The sequence below is a fragment of the Melitaea cinxia genome, chromosome 9, assembly GCF_905220565.1.
Source record: "Melitaea cinxia chromosome 9, ilMelCinx1.1, whole genome shotgun sequence".
NCBI classification, from domain to species: Eukaryota; Metazoa; Arthropoda; class Insecta; order Lepidoptera; family Nymphalidae; genus Melitaea; species Melitaea cinxia.
This window is the reverse complement of record NC_059402.1, coordinates 2264056-2285450: the sequence shown is the minus strand read 5'-3', so window position 1 is coordinate 2285450 and position 21395 is coordinate 2264056. Positions and strand designations below refer to the sequence as shown.

Here is a 21395-nt window from a genome sequence, read left to right as displayed (position 1 = left end):
TTCTCCAGGTGGTTATGCGAAGTTTACCGGCTTAAAGACTTACAATAAGAACTTAAAAACGATGCTCGCTATCGGAGGTTGGAATGAGGGATCATCGCGGTTCTCCCCCATGGTCGCCGCTAAAGACAGAAGGAGGGAGTTCGTCAGGAATGCTATTAAGGTAATATTATTTTTAGTATATTTCAATAATTTATTAATATTAAAACACCAGCAGCCCGAACAAACTTCGTCCTGTCAAAAGTTAATAGTAATAATTAAACCATATAGTTATTTTATATTATTGAAACCTTCCTTAAGGAACATACAAAAAAATAAATTAACCGAATTGGTCGGGCCATTCTCGAGTTATGCGCTTAGCAACATTCATTTTTATTTATATTGAAATATTTGATTTTTTAAACCTAAGAGGAAGTTTTCTAGTGATTTTTAGATAAATTCGTTAATATAGATATTCTACGATATTCGTGTTATCAAGTTTCAAATCACAATAATTCTAAAGAAGTTTCATGGAATTTATTGGAACATCAGCCATGCTCTAACATTGCATATCAAAGAAGATATATACGTGTTCTAGATGTTTATATTTAATATTTACTATATTTATTTAATTTTTGATAGTTATTCGTGTTCTAGATGTGATTGCTAGACATAGAAACCTCCATCATTAATTATTTGTTGAACTAAAGAAATTAGGTTCTGGCATAGATCATGCAAAAGTTTCCAGGCAATCTAATATATAAAATTCTCGTGTCGCGGTGTTTGTAGTTAAACTCCTCCGAAACGGCTTGACCGATTTTTTATTCGTAGGTCTGAGAATCGAACAACATCTATTTTTCATCCTCCTAAATGTAGGTAGTCTAACCCAAAAAAAAATTTTTCATCCCCCTAAATGTAGCTAGTCCACCCCAAAAAAAATTTTTTTTTAATTTTTAGTTAAATTATTTATTTTTTAATTTATTATAATTTGTTGTGTGAAAATTCATACAACCCTAAATTTTCACACTTCTACCACCAACCCCTATTTTTAAATAGCGTTTAGCGGAAAGACAACGTTTGCCGAGTCAGCTAGTATTCTTATAATATTCTTCTTAAATCTCTACACTTCTCTTCTTTCTCATTACGTTAATTTCAAAACACGTAAATATTCCCTTATTTATGATTTGCCTGAATCTAACGCAATGCGAGTATTTATCAATTTCGCTAGAACCATGCTGCGTATTTTGAAAGCTAGATGCAGGTTGTTGGCACTTTCTCTTGTCATTAAGCGTTATTAAAGTACAGCCGGATATCTGGTCTCCGCGGCCGTTGGATAGTGAATGTGCTCATATTGCTACAATTACTATTTCTGTGTAATCATTTTGATAAGATCTTTAAATTGTTTTAAATGAAGTGATGAAAGTACGGCTTCTTTTCTAAACAAATGCTATAGGGCGGTTATGTGGATGTCTATCGGACACGGAGCTCTATTTCGAGATACTTTCTTAATAGTCTAAGATACGAAGTAAACGTGATCTTCACCCATCATCTTAATGCATAAAAATTAAATAATTATTTTCTTTATTGAGTATGTTAAATATAAATTGCGAAAAGTTGGCTGGAAAATTCCTGGCCAGCCTATTATGTTCATAACCGCTATTCAAATCAGAGAGTTATCGTATTCGCAATGAAACAGCGCTCATTTAGATGTAATTTTTTTTATTAAACATGTGTGCGAAAGTAACTAAAACAATGTATTTTAATTTACCCGTTTATACCTGCCAAATCAGTAGTTATACCAGGAAAATTAAAGACAACCCAACGTTTGCTTTATCTACAAGCTTCATACTATCGGCAGATATTAAATGTATTCTTTAAACTCGTAGATGCACTTTTAAATCAAAATAAATTTTCTTTTTTCAAATAAATATAGGCCAGCATTTTTTCAGGCAACACTTTCGCGATTATTTTTCTAATTTACAAAAATAAATTTAAAATAATTTTCATCCGCTAAGCAGATGGGTGAACTTCGTATCTATTTCGTATCTCCTACCTAAAGTGTTTTTCAAGATGTAATGGTGGAACCTTGCAAATTCTCGTAAATTAAGTAATGTACATGGTCTCATTTATAGCATATAATAATAAAAAAAAAATTGTTAAACATGTTAATTTAAAAGGTACTATATAAGTTGCTTGTAACTTATTTATTTATGTTTATTAATGTAATTTTGTGGATGTTTATTAAAATATAGTGTTAAAATTATATTTATGATTTGCCTCGAACTTGGCCATTTTATAATTTATTTAAAGTTGTCGTTTATTAAGGACAATAGAAATTAATTTATTTATATGTATAATAACAATCCGGACTTCCGACACAGGAGAAAATCCTACTAGGTACCGTTGAGTTTGAGATATCTATAAACTATAATAATAATAATATTTGTATTGTTTCAGTTCCTAAGACAGAATCACTTCGATGGTCTCGACCTGGACTGGGAGTACCCGGCTTTCAGAGACGGTGGAAAGCCAAAGGACCGCGAAAACTATGCCAAGCTTGTTAAGGAACTGCGCGAAGAGTTCGAGCGGGAATCGGAGACGACCGGAAAACCTCGTCTGCTGCTGACCATGGCCGTGCCAGCTGGTGTCGAATACATACAGAAGGGATTTGATATTAAGACTTTAAATAGGTAAGTCGTGTAATATTCCTAAGCTATATTCGAGAACTGCTGGTCAAATTGAAGCCGATTGTTTTTTCAAACTTTCATTATACGGAGAAAGTTGATTATGAATAAAAAAAATTGAAAAAATTGTAAGGAAAAGTGTAAACTTTTCGAAAAAAGTATTATTATTATTATTATTATTGGGGTTAACGAATATTGTTTATGAATATTATAATCATGTGTGTGACAGTTCGTAGGACGTGATAAAATCTGTCGGTTCTAGCGAGTTGTATATAAATAAATGATGAAACTATAACCACAGTACCTGCAATACACAATACACCATCTAAGTACCTATGCTTTAATCTGATAAATTTTTTAAACTTAAGTAAGAAAAAAATAGTTCGATTTCGTTTCAGAAGTGGTAAAAAATAATAATAATTTATGTTGTTGAATATTTTTCCGATTTCTCATTTTTGTACTAGCTTATGTATAAGGCGCCGCGTTGGCGCAACGGTCACAGCCATGGATTGTACCTCTTGCGCTGGCGGTTGCGGGTTCGATCCCCGCACATGACAAACATTTGTATTGGCCATACAGGTGTTTGCCGTGGTCTGGGTGTTTGTGCAGTCCTTGTGGGTCTCCCCACCGTGCCTCGGAGAGCACGTTAACCCGTCGGTCTCGATCGTTACTCATAGTAGGGAATATATCCGCCAAACCGCATTGGAGTAGCGTGGTGGATTAAGCTCTGATCCTTCTCCTACATAGGGAAAGAGGCCTATGCCCAGTAGTGGAATGTTATAGGCTGAAGCGTTATGTAATATAGTTTTTAGGAAAAAAGTTTGCAATCGTAAACAGGTATTACGCAAACGTAAATATTTAACTATACCCATTGTCATACGAATACCTTACGAGTACAAAAACACATTAAAATTTATATCATTTTTATGTTGGTGCAAAATTTACCGCCTTAAAATATTAAAATATACCTACTACACCTCGTCATATAGTGATCTGGTAAACGGAGTTCGTAGTCACCATTTCATAAGATTCGTACCTTGTACCTTGTTTACAATTTACGAAATTTAAATCAATAAATTTAATATCGTGTCCAATTCGTTTTGAAATTATATTTTTAAAAGTTTCGTAAATTATTATTTTAAAAATATAAATATAAGATCAAATTAATCATTCTCAATAGTATTTATTTAACCTTAATCTTAATAGTTAGCTTTTATAATATTTTTTACTAAGTATAAGTATCCTTCTCCTATAATATGGGGAAAGACGCCGATGCCCACTAGTGGGATATTACAGGCTGAAGTGTACTTATAAGTAAACAACGAACCGAGTAAGAAATAATGATTGAAAATGAACATGCACTAAATGTTATTAATATGAATAAATCGATTTATCAATAACAATTGATCTAGGCGTTTGCTATGTACACTTGTATTGAAATTTCTTTGTTTTTGAAGGTTTTAAAACATGTTATATTTAAAAAACCTTTCTAGCATTACTGAGTCTACTTATTAAGTAGGATTGTAGGAAAACAAATTATTACGAAGTCAATTATAAGAATGGATTAACAAAATCAAACAATTATAACAAGTATTACGGATGCACCTTAATTTAACAATCATTTTTTACTACAGCCCATTAGCGATTTAACATGTAAATTTTCGTAAGTACAAACAAACAATTGGTAAACCCCATGCCATATCTTCAAGATCGAATAATATAGGTCGTACAGCGTCGGTTGCTGAAACGATGTGTGAATATATAACGGTGACAAATTACGCCACTTAGAACCATGCGTGTGTGCACATTACTTAATTTTCTAATTCAATGTCAAATTGCGCAAAATGAATGTGTGAGTAACGATTACAAATTGATTGCTAACTCGTAAAATGTAATGCATACCCGTCGTTGTCTATGTAAATTAATTGTCCTTAATGTCTCTTGCAATATCGTTTTGACTTGGTGATATTTTGTTGGATTAGTTTTAGAGGGATGATCGTATTAAAAGAGTTAATGTTAACTTTCTTGCAGATGCTTCTTAGCAAAATCTACATTTTGTGTGTATGTGCGAAATGCGAATGAAATGCGAATTTACATATAAGAGTATTGACCACCGACAGGTATTGTAAACCTACTCCCAATACTATTTTTTGAAATTATTACAAAAACATTTCATCAAAAAATATTTCACACATTGACAATTGAAAAGAGCTTTAGAAGCCTATTTGAACAAAAAATATATATATTTTGATTTCGATTTTTTGCTCATGTGTATGAGCGTAAATGTCTTCATATTATTGGTAAAACTAGTGAGTTTGACCGTTTGTTTGTTTAAGCGTGTTAGTTTCACATTATATAAATTTAATTTTTTTTTTTAATTACTTTCGCGTTGGATGCCATAAAAAGGCGTCTGAAATCTTGTATACATTTTTCATAGCTACAGTTTGTTTTAAATATATGTTTTGAACTTGTAACAATCATTACCATACAAAAAAATTTACTTATTTCATTGAATATACTCTATGGTAACAAAATTGTTAAAATATATTAGTTTTTTTAAGTATTATACGGTGAAGTAAAAAATGTAAATTTTCCAATCAAAATTTCTAGTTACAATATCGTACACTTTGTAGATAGGGTAACAAAAAGCTACTTCAAAGTTTGATAATAAGTTTTTGATTAGGTATTCTCGGGATGAGCAAAAAACGTGTAATTTTTTTTTTATCTATAAATCGCCAACTCACTCAAAACATACCTTTAGTTCAGCATCGAACATAGCGATCATAAAGTGAGTCACGAACGACTTATACCGCAGACAATGCACGGAGACAACAATCGTGAAATGGCAGAACTGCAAGGGAACCATGTTTACGTGTAACCTTGAAATAACATATTTCATATTCTAATTTACATACTTTATAAATGTGGTTTTCAGAGCACTTTAGTTTTTTTTGTTGTTTATCCGGAACTCAGTAATTTATGAAGGCATATGCATACAGCCTTAGTTGACAAAAATCAATAAAAAACTCTGAATATAACTATTCATAACGATCACTAATTATGTAAGTGGATTAAGTTCCGATCCTTGTTCTACGAGGAGAAAGATACCTAAACCCAACAGTGAGATGTTACAAGCTGAATCTAGTGCTGTTAAGCCTTCTGCTGTAGTCGACGCCAGACTCGATGAACACCGGCTGCACGCACGAAAAAGTGTCACATGCCGCCTGAGCCTGAGCGTGCAAGCGAGAGCGTGGAACAAGCGATAGAGATGCACGATCGGCCCAAGCGATGGCTTGTGACACATTTCTCTCTTCTAGTGTGACGTCAAAGCAATTCGAAATAATTCAGGGATAATACTTCAATTCAATTCATAAAAGTATGCAATTATCATAAATGTTTCTTTATGACGTTATCACGTAAAACTATCTCCGTTAACCGAATTTACAGACAACCAATTTTTTTTATTCATATTTTTGTAGCGATAGCTAATACAAATATTTGTATCCTGTTATTTTTATGACATCGTGGTATCTCTATCGTTAGTAGTTCAGAGTGAAGTAATATTTAATTCGTCTCAGCCCGTCACTCTGTTGACAATCAAAACATGAACTCACATTAATTCTTTACAATAAAGTAATTTGTATAAACTACGTCGAGTTTCATTGTCTTTTCATGTGCCTTGTGAAATAATTGAAAGTATTATTATTTAGTATTTATGTGTTACAAAAGTTTGTTACAATTTTTTTTATGATGTAATTAGAATAGAGAAGAATATTTATAATTTGTGCGCAGAAAACTTTTACTGTGTATAATATTTGTAACATAAAAATAATAGAAGTATATGATTAAATCTTTTTACTAATATAATAATTTATTTAAAATTATTACTATATTGGTATCATTCTTCTTTTTATGATTATTGCTTGATATTTGATAATGATAAACTTGTAACAGTAAGTGTGTCTGTATGTATGTTGGCCATACTTTACGCCAAAATTCGTTGATGTATTTAAGTCAACCTTAGCATAATTTGAGCAAGCTTAGCTTAGTTAGAGCGGAGGATATTTTTACCCTGATATACAATCCCTTAGCGAAAGAAATCTAAATATATTATCAGAATCGAAATCACAGGTAAATCTAGTTTATATAAATATGATCAAATATACGAAACGTTGTAGTACCTACATAAAATATATTATAATAATTTCGTCACAAAAAATTCCTTTGCACTGACGAGTCAACTGGTTAGATGTGAGGTGATATCATTCTTCGGACATTTTTTTTGTATATAAATTTGGAAATGATAATCTAATTTATTGCCCTGTTACTTGAGATTTATAATTTCCATTTTTTAAAGAAATAATATAATTATATAACATATAAAAACGCTTTTTATTTAATATTTTCTTTTAAAATAAAAAAGTAAAATAAAATATAGTTTAAATTCCGATTTTGTTTCTCTTCCTGTAACGTAATTGTAATCAATTGTAGCATTTTATTTGGTTCAATAAAACTTAAAAATATAAAATAATCTACTACAATTTTTTTTTAGATATCTATACAAAGAAGTAAAATTGGAATATCTGTTTGTAATATTAAAATAACTGTTTTTTTACTAAATGCATATGGATGTATACACGATACATACCAAAATAACAATTTTTACAATTTTTGTCTGTCTGTTTGTTTGTTCCGGCTAATCTCTGAAACTGCTGGGCCGATTTTGACGGGAATTTCACTGGCAGATAGCTGATAACAGGGAGTAACTTAGGCTACTTTCATTTTAGAAATTTATTTGCTTTAATACTCTGCGAACTGAACAATAACTATTTTGTTAAATTCCACGCGGACGAAGTCGCGAACACAGCTCGTTTAAAAATAAATGCCAGTATTGAATTAAAAAAAAGAAGCATTAAGGTGAAGAAGAATTTAAGAATTGAGTACCTCCTCGTATTGGAAGTCTGTTAAAAATAGGTTCAACTTGTTCAGTCATGTCGAAAATATATTATTTTACTACTATAACTGGTCACATAAATAAATTTTATATTATGGTACTATAAATTTATGTAAATATAATTACTAGGCTCATCACAGCATGAGCAACTCATTTATGTCCCATATATGGTGAATGTAGGCAGAGGTAGGTATATAATATATACTTCCTTGAGGCCTTGACCTTTTAAAACATTGGTATTCAATACCTATTTACTCGTATACTTTTTAATAGTACATCAATTGCTTTTTAAATTATCTTGAACTTAATAACATGTGATTTAAGGTTTAAAGTTAGTTAATGATACATCAAATTTATTTAATGATGATTTGATGAACGATTTTATTCTTTATTTTTAATGTAAGAAGGTGTAATATGGATATCAAGAATAGATAATGTTATAATTCCTACGCAATTCACACATCATAATACATTGGTTTTTTTTCTAATACCAAAATGAGTCGATTATTTGGCATCTATCTTTTTTTAGAATAACTTGTAACATACTAAACACCATATTTTATTTTTAAATAATGTTAATAAATAAGATATTTTTTATATAGGCTACTCGTAATAAGTCAATCAAAATAGAACTTCATGGAACTATTTATATAATTTAATTAATTTAATTTACAAGAATTTCATACAATTCTTGCGATTAAATTAGTTTAATCACTACTTAAATTTTAATTTCTTTTCGTGCAACTCGGCGTAAGCAAATAAAAATAAGTTGTAGTTACTTGTTAAAGAACGTCTCCATAAAAAAAAATTTGTTACAAAGTTTTTAACTAAACTAATATTTGCGCCATGAAACACAAAATACGGAACTAAATATAAATAATATATAAAAGTTTCATTCGCTCTAACTCGGTAACATTTTATAAGTTTTTATTCATTTAAATACATACTTTGTCAAAAACTATTTATAGTGTTTCAATTAGGAATGAAGAAATTTCTAGACCATAGGGTATCGTAGTATGGCAGCAACTGAAATCTTTGGTGTTTTTAATGCATATTTAGTTCCTGTTTTTTTGAAATGAAGTTAAAAATAATATGAAAATTGTATTACTTTCAGGTACCTCGATTGGATGAACCTCCTCACCTACGACTACCACTCCGCCTTCGAGCCGGCGGTGAACCACCACGCTCCCCTGTTCCCTCTTGAAGAACCGAACGAGTACAGTGTGGACAATGAACTTAATATTGTTAGTATCTTACAGCTTTTTCTATACTGCTACTTTAGTATTATTTTTGCTTGAAAACTCCAATTTCGTATTCCATATCTGAATAAACAAATGTGCAGTTTATTAAATTATAATATGGCTGACAATACGAGTAAAATGGCTGTTGCCCTAGCAGTCGATCTCGGAACATGACAAATATACGTCACACAGTTTGTTTCCGGGCACCCTAAAAAAGATTTTTAGTGTCACTAAGTGAGATGTCTTGTATTAACATATTCTTAATTCTTCTTATTGTCAAAATCTAGTAGATCAAAGTTTATAATTTTTCAAATAGTCCTTTTTTTCAATATCAATCAATCCAACATAATAGTGTCAAGAAATTTTGCAGCATATTGATTATTATCTTGAATGAGCAAAATATTCCCATTTATATCTTAACTGAACACATTCAAGTTACATGTTCTTATATGTACAGCATAATTAAGTTGCTATGCTATTATCATCGCTTTTATTGATTCTTCTTTCCAAAAAGAAACTTAGAACATGATTTGCTGAAACAAAATTTAATTATTATTTCATCTTCAGGATTACACAATTAAATTCTATTTGGAAAATGGCGCGGATCCAGACAAACTGGTGCTTGGTATCCCAACATATGGACGCTCTTACACACTCTTCAATGCTGATGCTGTCGAGATCGGCTCTCCCGCAGATGGACCCGGAGAGCAGGGTGAAGCTACAAGAGAGAAGGGATACTTAGCGTACTATGAGGTAAAATTTAAATAAATTCTGGAATAATTTTAAATGATATATATGTGGAAAAAAATTAACAAAAAACTCTGACAAAATATAATATTTCTGACAAATTATAACAAACATCCGTTTATTTCAAAACATACATTTTTACACACATCTGCTACAAAAATTACTCGCAAATAAATAATATACCATTAAATACAATTAATCGTATTATCTTGCTAACGATAAAACTTAAAATTATTTTTCAGATTTGTGAAGCACTCAAACCGAAGCTAAGGAAACGTGCGATTGCATCTGAGGAAGAATATGAATCAGGATCCGAGGAAGATTCTGAAGAAGAGGAGAAGGAATGGTCTGTCATGTATCCGAATAAGAATGCGATGGGACCTGTAGCATACAAAGGCAACCAATGGGTCGGTTATGATGATGTTGATATCGTAAGGAAGAAGGCTGAATACGTTGCTGAAAATGGACTTGGAGGTTTGTTGACAGCATTGAAATTTGACAATAAAATGTATTTAAGCATGAATGCCCGCATAAAAGAAATAATAATTTTACTAATGTATCCCTTATTGTAAACCAGAAAAAAAAATTAAAATATTTTACAAACTTTGGGATAGAAATTGAAAAATAAGAATTGATAAAGATAAGATACATATCTTATCGTTATCAATTGCTACTTCGTGAATATCTTGACTAACAACAATCAAAGTTTGATTATTATCAACAAGTCTAGCAATTCAATATCGCCTTTGTGTACATCGACTAGCTTATTAAGGTCATACTAATGACAAAAAGAAAAAATATTTGGTCATTCGATTTTTAAGGTTGAATCAAAAATTGAAATGTAAAGTTTTTGCTTCAATCGTAAGCAATAGGAAGACAGAGTTACCAAACCATAACATATTTTATCTTTTTCATATGTCATAATGCCAAACAAGTAGGATAACAACATTCTAAACTTTTTTAATCTAATTCATTAGGTATAATGTTCTGGTCTATCGACAACGATGATTTCCGAGGTACCTGCCACGGGAAACCGTACCCATTGATCGAAGCTGCAAAGGAAGCCTATATTTCCAAACTCGGGTAAGCTGTACACGTACTGTTAACATAATTCTCTCTTTACTTGTATTTTTCTCAAAAAACTAAATTATTGCAGACAATAACGTCAAAGATTGATCTTAGGTGTAGAGAAACTGTTGTAGAATCGTCAAAACTTAATTTATAGCACAAAATGTTTCAGAAATAAGTTTTTTTTTATAATTTCAAAGCTTCTTAGTCTCAGAGATGATATTTAATATTTTTTCTGTATATAAATACATTTAAAATGTATTTTTATTTTTCTAAATTCTAACACTTCCTGTTATAGAACAACGAAAGCCGTAGATAAGGTTGTAGTAAAGGAGAAGTCCAAGCAATCGAGAGCTGGTGGCCGCAGACGCAGCCGTCCCAAGTCCAGCACCACGACCACCACCACAACTACCACCACGACACCAAAACCGATCAGGTAAGAAATGATGTAATTCATGGATGATTGAAGTTATGGAGTTAGTCCAACAGACGACAACAGTAACAATAAAAAAACGATAATCTTAAATTTACACAAACACAAATACTCACGCATATTTAGAATTGTCTGCTTTTTAAATTTTTGCTCACATTTGAAATCGTTTTGGAAATTTGCTAAGTCCAAACAGAGTTGATAGAATTATTCTTTAAAATTAAAAAAAAATAAGTCAAATTAAACTTTTATTGAAATTTGATGAGAAAAAAGTAACTATACAGGTTTAATCATTTTTATGGTTTATAAAATGCTATTTTTTTTTTTCAGAGCCAACAAACGTAAAGACGACGTAAGTACGACGCCAGCATGGAACATTATTACTCCGGAACCTCCGACCACTCCTGATCCGGGTTCAGGTAAAACAAATCTCACTTTTCTTCTGCGTTATAAGCTCTGATATCTTTCTTAAAAATTAAATTAAAACATTTATATACAATAATTAGTTTGACTAAGTATTGCTGCGGTAAAACAAAAACAAAAAAAAAAAACTGAAATTGAGAAACAATCTGAAATTCTCATTAAGTGTGATATGTTTTTGTTACACGACTATTTAATGGTGTCTTAAAAGCCTCCATGAAATTTATTAAAACATATTTTGTTTTTACATTTTTTTTAATTTGTGTTTTTCAGACTTCAAATGTAAAGACGAGGGCTTCTTCCCGCATCCACGTGACTGTAAAAAATACTTTTGGTGCCTTGACTCTGGACCTTCAGATCTTGGCATCGTGGCTCATCAGTTCACTTGTCCATCTGGTGAGATACTCTATCACTTGAGTACTATATACTCATTACCTGTTAACTAAATCCATGCCCAACAAAATAATATAAAAAAAAAAAACAAATTTACCTTCTCTCTATCCCACCTACAATATAATAAAAGTTTTGTCATTATATTTGAGTTAAATTAAATATCGTAAAGAAATATATTATTTCTAAAACAAAATCTTGAAGATTTATTTAAGCATTAATTGGCGAATATTAATTTAACATTTTAATGCTATAGGTCTCTACTTCAACAAGGCAGCTGATTCCTGCGACTTTGCTAGGAATGTTCTCTGCAAGAAACCAACCGCAACAACGAAAGCGATCACAAAACCTACCACAGCTAAGACTACAGTTACTACCACTACTCCGACGACAACAACAACGACAACGACAACGAGAAGACCCATCAGATTGACTTCTAGAAGTTCCTTGTTGTTCAGGACTACGACGACTACTACCACTACTCCTGAACCTGAGGTAATTTTATCATTAGAACTTTTTTTTAATACAACTAGGTCGTCAAACAAGCGTACGGCTCACCTGATGGTAAGCGACTACCGTAGCTTATGGACGCCTGCAATATCCCCCACTCAGAAGCTCTGGGCATCTTACTCACCACAGAAATACAACACTGCTTGAAAGCAGTATATAACATTACTCATAAATATATTAAAATAACATACAGAAAAGAAAAATGAATTTAAAGAGTATTTTAAAATATTTACAAATGAATTTCAGTCAATTGAAGAAGAAGAGGAAGAAGAAGTAGAAAACGATGAAGGGTCGGAGGTGGAAGCCGAAGATCCAAGAGTCATTAAAGAGCTGATCGATCTCATCAAGAAAGTCGGTAAGTCATTCTGAACTTTCATAAGATAATTTGTTCTAAGCTTTTTAGCAAAGAATTTATTAAACTTTGTTGAATAAAAGTTTGTTAAAAACATTCCTGCTTTGCGCTACTAAAGCTAGTAATTTTATTTAACCACTAGCTGTACCTGCGACTTCGTCCGCGTTTACATATTCAACGTGATTCTTTAAATTGGCATAACTTTTTTTATTTATGAACCTATTGACACGAAAAAACACTAAATGTTAAGTGACACTTATTACAATAGGTTATTAGTGAAAACCACATCTAAATCGGATAAGCCGTTTCTGAGATTAGCGTGCACAAACGCACAGAAAAATAAATAAACAGGCCAAAATTCTAACAATCATTGTTCTGGGTGCTATTTGCGTTGATAAAGGTCCCAATAATATTTTTTCTCATATATCTTCCATGTACAGATAGCGAGCCGTTACATTTTTCTTATATGTTTTGATTATATCGATTTATAGTAAAAAAGCATAAGTGCTTAAATAGAAGTAAGATAAATATTATTATACAAGTCACAATTTACGCTAGTACTTGCATGTTATTACTTATAATATTATCTTAAAATAAAAACGAATCGAAAGTATAACAATTTAATTTTAGTATTTTACGGTATATTTATAACCAATATAAACTACCAGGAGGTGTTGAACAATTGGAGAAGCATTTGAAACTTTCGGAGACACCGGGAGCTACCGCTACGGCACCGCCCACTTCCATCAACACTAAACTGTACCAGCGCGTGCTTGAACGCACCCGTGGCAAAAATAAGTAAGTAGGAAATTTTACAGTTCTATACAAGAACTTCAAACGCAAATAAAAACGAATGTGCTTCAGACCACGCGACTGAAGTAAAACTTCTTTAGCAATAGACCTGCGCAATAGGCCTGCACTGTGTCTTAGATATACGAAACGTAACTTGCAATGAGAGAAAGAGAGAAAGAAAATGTTTGCTCGCATCTCTCTCTCTCTCTCTCTTGCACCGTTCGCCTCGTTCGATCACACTTTTTCACACACCCCAATTCAAGCGTGCGTCAAGAAGTTTTACTTTAAAAACTTTTAACACACCGAAGGCGTGGTCCAGGAGTGTGGCGGAGCTGTTCTTCAAGAGGTCATATATCTCTCTTAAATTGATCAATCAAACCTCTTCTTCAAACTGCTACAATAGTAACAATTGTCTTAACAGGTTCAGTGAAAACACCATAACTGAAAGTAATGTTCAGAATAGTCGACGAGGTCCTCAAAACGCTGGTATCGAGCCATCACCTGACAAAAACAGATTGCTCCGAAAGGAAAGACCACAGTAAGTATTGATAAAATATAAAAAAAAGAAAAAGAAATTGTGCCTGTGAACGAACATTTTACAAGGACATAATATGTATAATAATAAAATAATAACTTAATTCAGATACGTAACAATAAACCGTTCGAGACCTACAACTTCACCAACAACACCGTTGTCAGCTGAAAGCGAGGAAGAAGATGAAGAAGAAGAGGAGTCAGAGGAAATTCCACAACTGTCCAGGTCAAGAGTTCAGTCACGAACAGACGTTGATGCTGCCGTTGGAACAACTACGAAACCACTTCAATACGTAAATATTAGAAGATCCAGACCAACCACTACACCTACAGAGGCACCTGATGATTCAAGGTAAATTTTTTATCAGTTATTTAATTAACAAATCTAACAGCATGTAATGTGTCGTTGTGAGCTTGAAAAGTAACAATAAAATAAACCATGATTCCAAGAACTTTTAAATACATCATTTAATAATTGTAATTTTAATATGAACGGGAAAGCGTGCCCACAAATCTTTATCGTTTTATTAATGTTGTCTATAATATAAAAATGAGTCGCTGAATGTGTTGCTAAGCGCAAAACTCGAGAACGGTTGGACCGATTTCGCTAATTCTTTTTTTTAAATATTCCTTGAAGTACGAGGATGGTTCTTACGGAGACAAAAATTCTAAAAAAAAATATTTAAATTTCCTGAAAAAGTCTAAAAACAACACTTTTCTTTACTCCCATACAAAAGATTTGTGATAATACTTAAAAGTCACTGTTAGGCGATACGAAGTTCGCCGGGTCAGCTAGTACTAAATATTCGCAATATCATGCTAAAGCTCAGTAAACCTTTAAATTTTTGTTTATAATTTTTATAGAGTACATTGTAAGTTTTCATTAAAAAAGTCTATATATACTTTACTATACAAGTGTATATACTTTATTGTAGTTTACTTTTTAATATTATTATTGAAACGTCAATAAAAATCAGCAAATAATTGCAAATAATGTCAACAGAAATGCCCTATTCGAACGAGTTGAACCATATGTTGCCGTTGAGTCTCCTAATTCGGTGGATATCATTAGTTCACGCCGCGAAACTACTCCTGAGTATGTCACTATAAGAAGAGCAAGACCAACCACTGAAACGACTACTTTGAAGTAAGCAAATGTATTTTAATAATTCGGTGTTCAATGGAAATAGTACTCAAGTTGACTTTACAAACTAACCGTGTGTTATACATTCAGGTACCAACTATCAGAAGAAGAAGAAGAATCTCAAGAGACTGCACTGGAAAGAGAAATAAGTTCAGCACAACCACAATACTCATCAGTTGTCAGAACACGATCAACTACTCTTCCTCCTCTTGAAGAACATAGTACTCCAGAACCAACTACCATCCTATCTGTACAAATATCGTCCTTATTAAATGAACCTAGTTCAAAAGAGATTGAAAATCCACGTTCTGAACCAGTATCTATTCAAATAACTGAGTTACCTGAACCCGAAACAACGACGACGTCGACAACGACTATTGCGACTACTCCAACGACAACTACGACATTCACCACGCCGCCTCCAACAAAATTATCAACAAGAGTTCCTTTATTGAGACGACGTGGTTCCACTACTACTACAACCACTGCTATCCCCATTTCTTCGACACAGGTGAGTTCTAGGAATTATTCATTCATTCGCAGACGTAGACCTTTATCTCAACCCAACGAAATATCAGAATCAAACGAATCAATAGAAAATGTTAGAAATATTAGGTCAACCACGCCTGACAGTCGAGAAGTCAACGGCGTAAAAGTTAATGGTGATAGTGGACTTGTTAGAAGGTTTAGAATTAGGAGTAGGACACAAACAACTCGTAGCGGAGATTCGGTACCAGCTGCCGCAACGCAAGTATTCCGAGGCCAGTTTAGACCACAGCTTAGCAGAGATGAGCTACTATCTTTAACACCCATAGACGTTGATTCATCAGAAGTTGTAGAAAATGACGTGGTTATTTTGAAAAATAGTGTTAATATTAGTAGTAGAGTTTTTACTACTGTAGCTGACAAGGCAGAAGATAGTGAAATATCTGCTGCAACTATTGACGAAAGGCGGTCCAGTATTTCACCAAGAGGAAGAAGTAGATTCCCATCTTTCACGACCCAAGCTATTGGCACCTCTGTCGCAACTGAAGCTCCTCTAAATCAGAGACGCCCAACTTTCGCCAGGTTCACTCCTCGCCCATTTGCACGAACTGTCTCCACAACAAATCCACCCGAAAATAATTCAGAAAATGAAAACATACCAGTAAGTCAAAGATCCCGTTCTCGTTTCTCTTTTGCTAGGTCAAGAGCGCAGTCTTCAACAACTTTACCTTCGCCTTCGCCAGTTTTTCAAGCTAGGAAATTACCATTTCCATCTCGACAGCTGACAACTAGACCAAAAGTAAGCCCACAAAATGACGATGAGGAAGAAGATAATAAAAATGATGACATAAATTTGTCAGAAACTGCTATAGAGGAAAAAGAACATGACGGGACTGAAGATGAAGAGCCCCAAAAGAAAACAAATGCATCAGAAGATAGATTAGAAACTATTCCGATTGATGAAAGTAATGCAGACAAAAATGGTAGGAGAAAATTCAGAGTTATTCGTAGACGACCCACACTATCGACGTCTGAGGCGTACGTAGCAAATACAGAAGCTACTACAGCAATTCCGCGAATTCGGAAAATTATAAGAAAAAAATTGAAGCCTGTCGAAGAAGATGAAATAGCGGCTAAAACTTCTGCCATAGTAAATGCTGGTTTTAATGATCCACCAAATAATGTTATCAATTACGGTGAAAAAACTCATACTACAACTTTTTCTATGCCACCTACAGATGATTATAAAACTACAACATACACAAATGAAGGCTTCGAAGATATAACAGAAATATTAAAGGAGATTGTAACAAAATCCCCTAGTGCTAAAGAATTTGAAACAGTAAAACAAAAGGGGGATGAAAACAATACAGAGGGCGAAAAAGTAAAAAGTGTCACCTCAGAGAGTGTCGATGTGAATGAAGAAAATCCAGAAGTTGTCATTAAAACTGAAGCAATGAATATAGATTTGTCTGACAACAAGGAAACCACAATACAAGATAAAAAAAGTATTGACTCAAAAATTGCCACAGAATTTGTTTCTGACAAAGAAAGCGCTTTAACATCCATTGACAATAATAATGGAACATCACAAAAAAGTGAAACGGTTTCTGAAAATTTAATAACAACTGAAAGTAACGCACTTGAAAGTTCTAAAGAAGACACGCAAACAACTGAATTGTCAGGCACAGAAACTGAAACAAAAGTTGAAACTACAACAACGAGCACTACTCAACTTACATCACCATCACCAAGATCGAGATCACCATACAGACCACTTAAGAGATTATTTACATCTACCACAGAGTCAACCCCGTCAAGCAGCCGAACTTACAGTCGAAAATATAATCCTGGAGCGTATACTAGTCCTGCAACTGTCGAAAGACTCGGATTCATTAGTAGAGGAACTACTAAACGACCTTTGTTTTCAAGAACATTTACCAGAAGAACATTCCCTACTATTAGAACAACACCAAAAGCTCAAATACAAGAAGAAGAAGAATACTCGGATGAAGAGATTCTTGAAGAAGAACCAGAAAATCCTTTCGTATTCGTTCCACAAACACAGCTATTTACAAGAAAGCCTGATTCAGAAGAATATGAAGACGACCAAGAGGAAGAAGAAGAGATTGAAAACGAAGATGTAGGAGACGATGCTAAAGAAATATCAGAGGAAGAAAATTATGAAGATGAAGAGCAACCAGTGACGCTTAAACCTGCTACAAGACCGCAATTCAAACCGAAGGTAATTAATTCGAATACATTTAGGACTTCTACGTCTACTACAGAAATTCCTCGGCGTTTATTTGGAAGTAATAGAAATAAAACAATAAGCACTAGTAGGTTTGGTGGTAATAACCTTGTAAACGATACTAAAAAACGTGTTCAAAATATTCCTCTTGGTTACACAGCTAAGTCAATTCAAAGCATCAATTCTAAAAACACAACAATACAATTACTGAAAACTACAAAGGCAGTCGAAATTGAAACAAAATCTACGCCTGTTAATCAGGAAAATGATCAAATAACTACGGAAAGTGATGATTACCTTTCAATGGAAGAAACAAGCACGTCAGTTCCTTCAGCAACTTATAACTCTTCAGATGATACATCAACATTGCCTGATACTGAAAAGGAAACACTAACGACTCTAATGGAAATAGATAATAGTACCGATGATTACCTAGAATTCACAACTAACTATCCTAGTACCAATAATGTAGATCTAACACAGCAAATAGATTCAGAAACTGTTACTGAAACATTAGCAGACTTAATGACTACAAAGAAAGTCGAAAATGTGTTCGAAATTACAACTGAAGAACCCGAAGCTACAACTAGTATTCCTCCTATATCACCTATAGTAAAAACTCAATTTAATAAGCTCTTTTCAATAAGTAGGGTCGTTGAAGTATCTTCGAAATCAGAAAAACATAGGTTAAATAAAAACAATGAAACTACTCTTATTGAAGAAGGTAAAGTAATGGTAGAAAAGAAGCCAACGGTGGATAAAATTGGTGAAGTTAGTAGATTCAGCCTCATTAAAATAGTGGAAGATGAAATTCCAATTTATCTTACTAAGTTGGGACACGTGTATCCAGTAGATAACCCTCCTGATAACCCAATTAGAATTGATGAAGCTCGTAACGCAAGAGCACTAGTTGACTATTTTGATATTCCAAGAGAAAACCTTCTTGCTTCTGAAAGTATGAATGAAGCCTACAGACATGTTAGTAAGGTGTCATCTAGTGGAACCAAACATCAAGATAAAGAACACGTGGAGCATATATTAAGCGATGACTTTTTAAGTTATGTAAATGACGATAAAAAATCTGAGAAACTCGAGGATGACCAATCTTTTAACACTCACTGGCAATTCGTTCCCGCTGCTTACGAAAATGAACAATTAAAATTGATCAAATCTGCTAAAACTTTTGAAGTAGTAACACCGCATCTGATGCTAACAGACCCGTCAACATTGCCTGTAGAAGCCTTATTTCAAACGGAGAATCCTATTCAAAAAGTAAAAAATGAACCCAATAATAAAGAACCTTTTGTTGTTTATTCTGCACCTGTACCTACACAAGCAGAAGATGCCAATCTAGTAAAAATAAAAATTTTAAAACCCCAAACAAGTCGTAGTATAGTTACGTTCGCTAAGGGAAAAGAATTTCAAGGACCATCAATAGCTGAAGAACCTGCAACAAAAACACCTATTAAAATAACTATTTTAAAAGAATCTCCCAAATTTATGACAATTGATAGCATGAATACATCAAGTGACCCATCTAGTATTAGTACAAGTTCAGTGACAACAACTATTTCACAAACAACTTCAGTTCCAACAGAAGCTATTACGACTAGTCCTATTATGGAACTTTTAACTACTATGCAAGCAAATTCTGGCAATAACCTTAAAAAAGATTTAGAAATATCACGTCCCACACTAATAACGATAGCTGAACCAGTTACTTCGGAAACCGTACTTGAGGAGACAACCACTCCAAGAATGTCTTCATTAGATGCTAAAAGAGCAAAATACGGTCTTCCACGGAGACTAATCAAACCTTCTAACTATACTAGAATTAATTCAGTCCCACGCACCACACCTAAAATAAACATAACCCCAAGAATCCTTCAAAGAAACAATAAAACAACTGGTTTCAATCCCAATGTCTCGCGTTTCTCAGCAAACAGGGCACAAAATATACCGGTAGATTTAAGAAAGAAAACAGCTACACCTAAAAGTATAACTAAGGTTTCAAAAACATACACAACAGAAGTACCACGATCTACCACTGAAAGGAAATCATTTGTCAAACCGATTCGACCACTTCGACCTTCTTTCGTACCAAAACGACTTACAACGCAACCGCCGACAGCGGTGGGAGATACTTAAAACTTAAGAGAAATTAACATTTTTTCAAACCGCCAAAATACTTATTAGATTTGTCGTAAATCTGTATATTTAGTTGGGTTGGTATAGTTGGCTAAGAAATGAAATGCTCTTTTAAACTACGATGTTTTGGAATTACATTTCACTGTATTTGAGATGAAATGTTATGATTATCTTTCCAGTTTCATTTTTATATGATAATTGTGAGGTCATGTGGTATTTATTGGTTTTATTCTAAGAAATCATAGTTTTCATACCGCATTTCATTTATAAAGGGTTTGCTTGTATATATAGATGTATCAACAGTTTCAATATAGTCATGTTATAAAGATTAATAGCTTTAATTTAGATATTTATGAGTTCTGAAAGTTTTTACCAAAAATGTATATTTTAATGTTAGTTCGTTTTGGTATAAATCTTTCCCGCACAAATTGTCATAGGTTACGATTAGTGTAAAGTTATTTAATGATTCGTTATTAACTAATATTTTTTTACGTTACCATGTATAAATTATCGGGCGTAATGTAATGATATTGTATTGTAAACTTACAAAAATAAAAGTTTTGTAATAAAATATAAATAAACTTCATCCGATTATTTCATAATAACCAATTGAAATGCAGATATATCTAACATGCGTTTAAATGTTGTGAGATTTATTTAAATTTCACAATATATCGTACAGTGTAAAAATATTGTTTATTTATTTTTACTTCGCGTTGGAATCATCAAAGGTAAGGTAAAGTAAGGTAAGTACCTACCTAAACCATGTAAAATACACTCTACACTACGAAATAGAATATAATAGATACGCTTTATTTACACTTTATAACTTTGTAAGTAATTACAAATATTATATTACTATTTATTTATTTATTTATTTTTTTTATATTTTATTGTACACCACAAATATATTACAAACAAAGCATAAAGATAGTTACAGACAGTGAAGTACAATGGGTGGACTTATGGCTAATTAGCCATTTCTTCCAGACAACCCATACATAGAAAGGAAACTTATCATCTAAATTGGGTAGGTGGTGTAGATGTATAATAAACTTGCATACAAATGTCTACATTCAAATACTTACAATAAAATAAAGAATTTATTATTATCATAAGTACTATTATAAAAAAATACATAAATAAATAAAAAGAAGAATAGAAACATAATATATATTCTATTACAAACTAATAAAGTATCTAAGCAATGAACGTAAATTGAAGATAAGAATTAAGTGAAATGATATAAACACAAATATATATATTTA

At 32.6% G+C, this 21395-nt stretch overlaps 1 protein-coding gene across 1 annotated transcript; it reads left to right on the top strand.

The window, feature by feature from the left end:
* The first annotated feature begins 46 nt into the window (after positions 1-46).
* Positions 47-20713, top strand: LOC123656743 (mucin-5AC). The gene is given in 17 exon segments (XM_045592404.1): positions 47-160; positions 2434-2666; positions 8729-8858; positions 9423-9608; positions 9845-10076; positions 10580-10685; positions 10969-11106; positions 11431-11519; positions 11794-11916; positions 12167-12405; positions 12667-12775; positions 13441-13574; positions 13909-13910; positions 13968-14102; positions 14208-14450; positions 15102-15245; positions 15333-20713. Coding segments are annotated over 17 exon segments (7137 nt in total). The 5' UTR covers positions 47-61; the 3' UTR covers positions 20128-20713.
* The last annotated feature ends 682 nt before the right edge of the window (positions 20714-21395 follow it).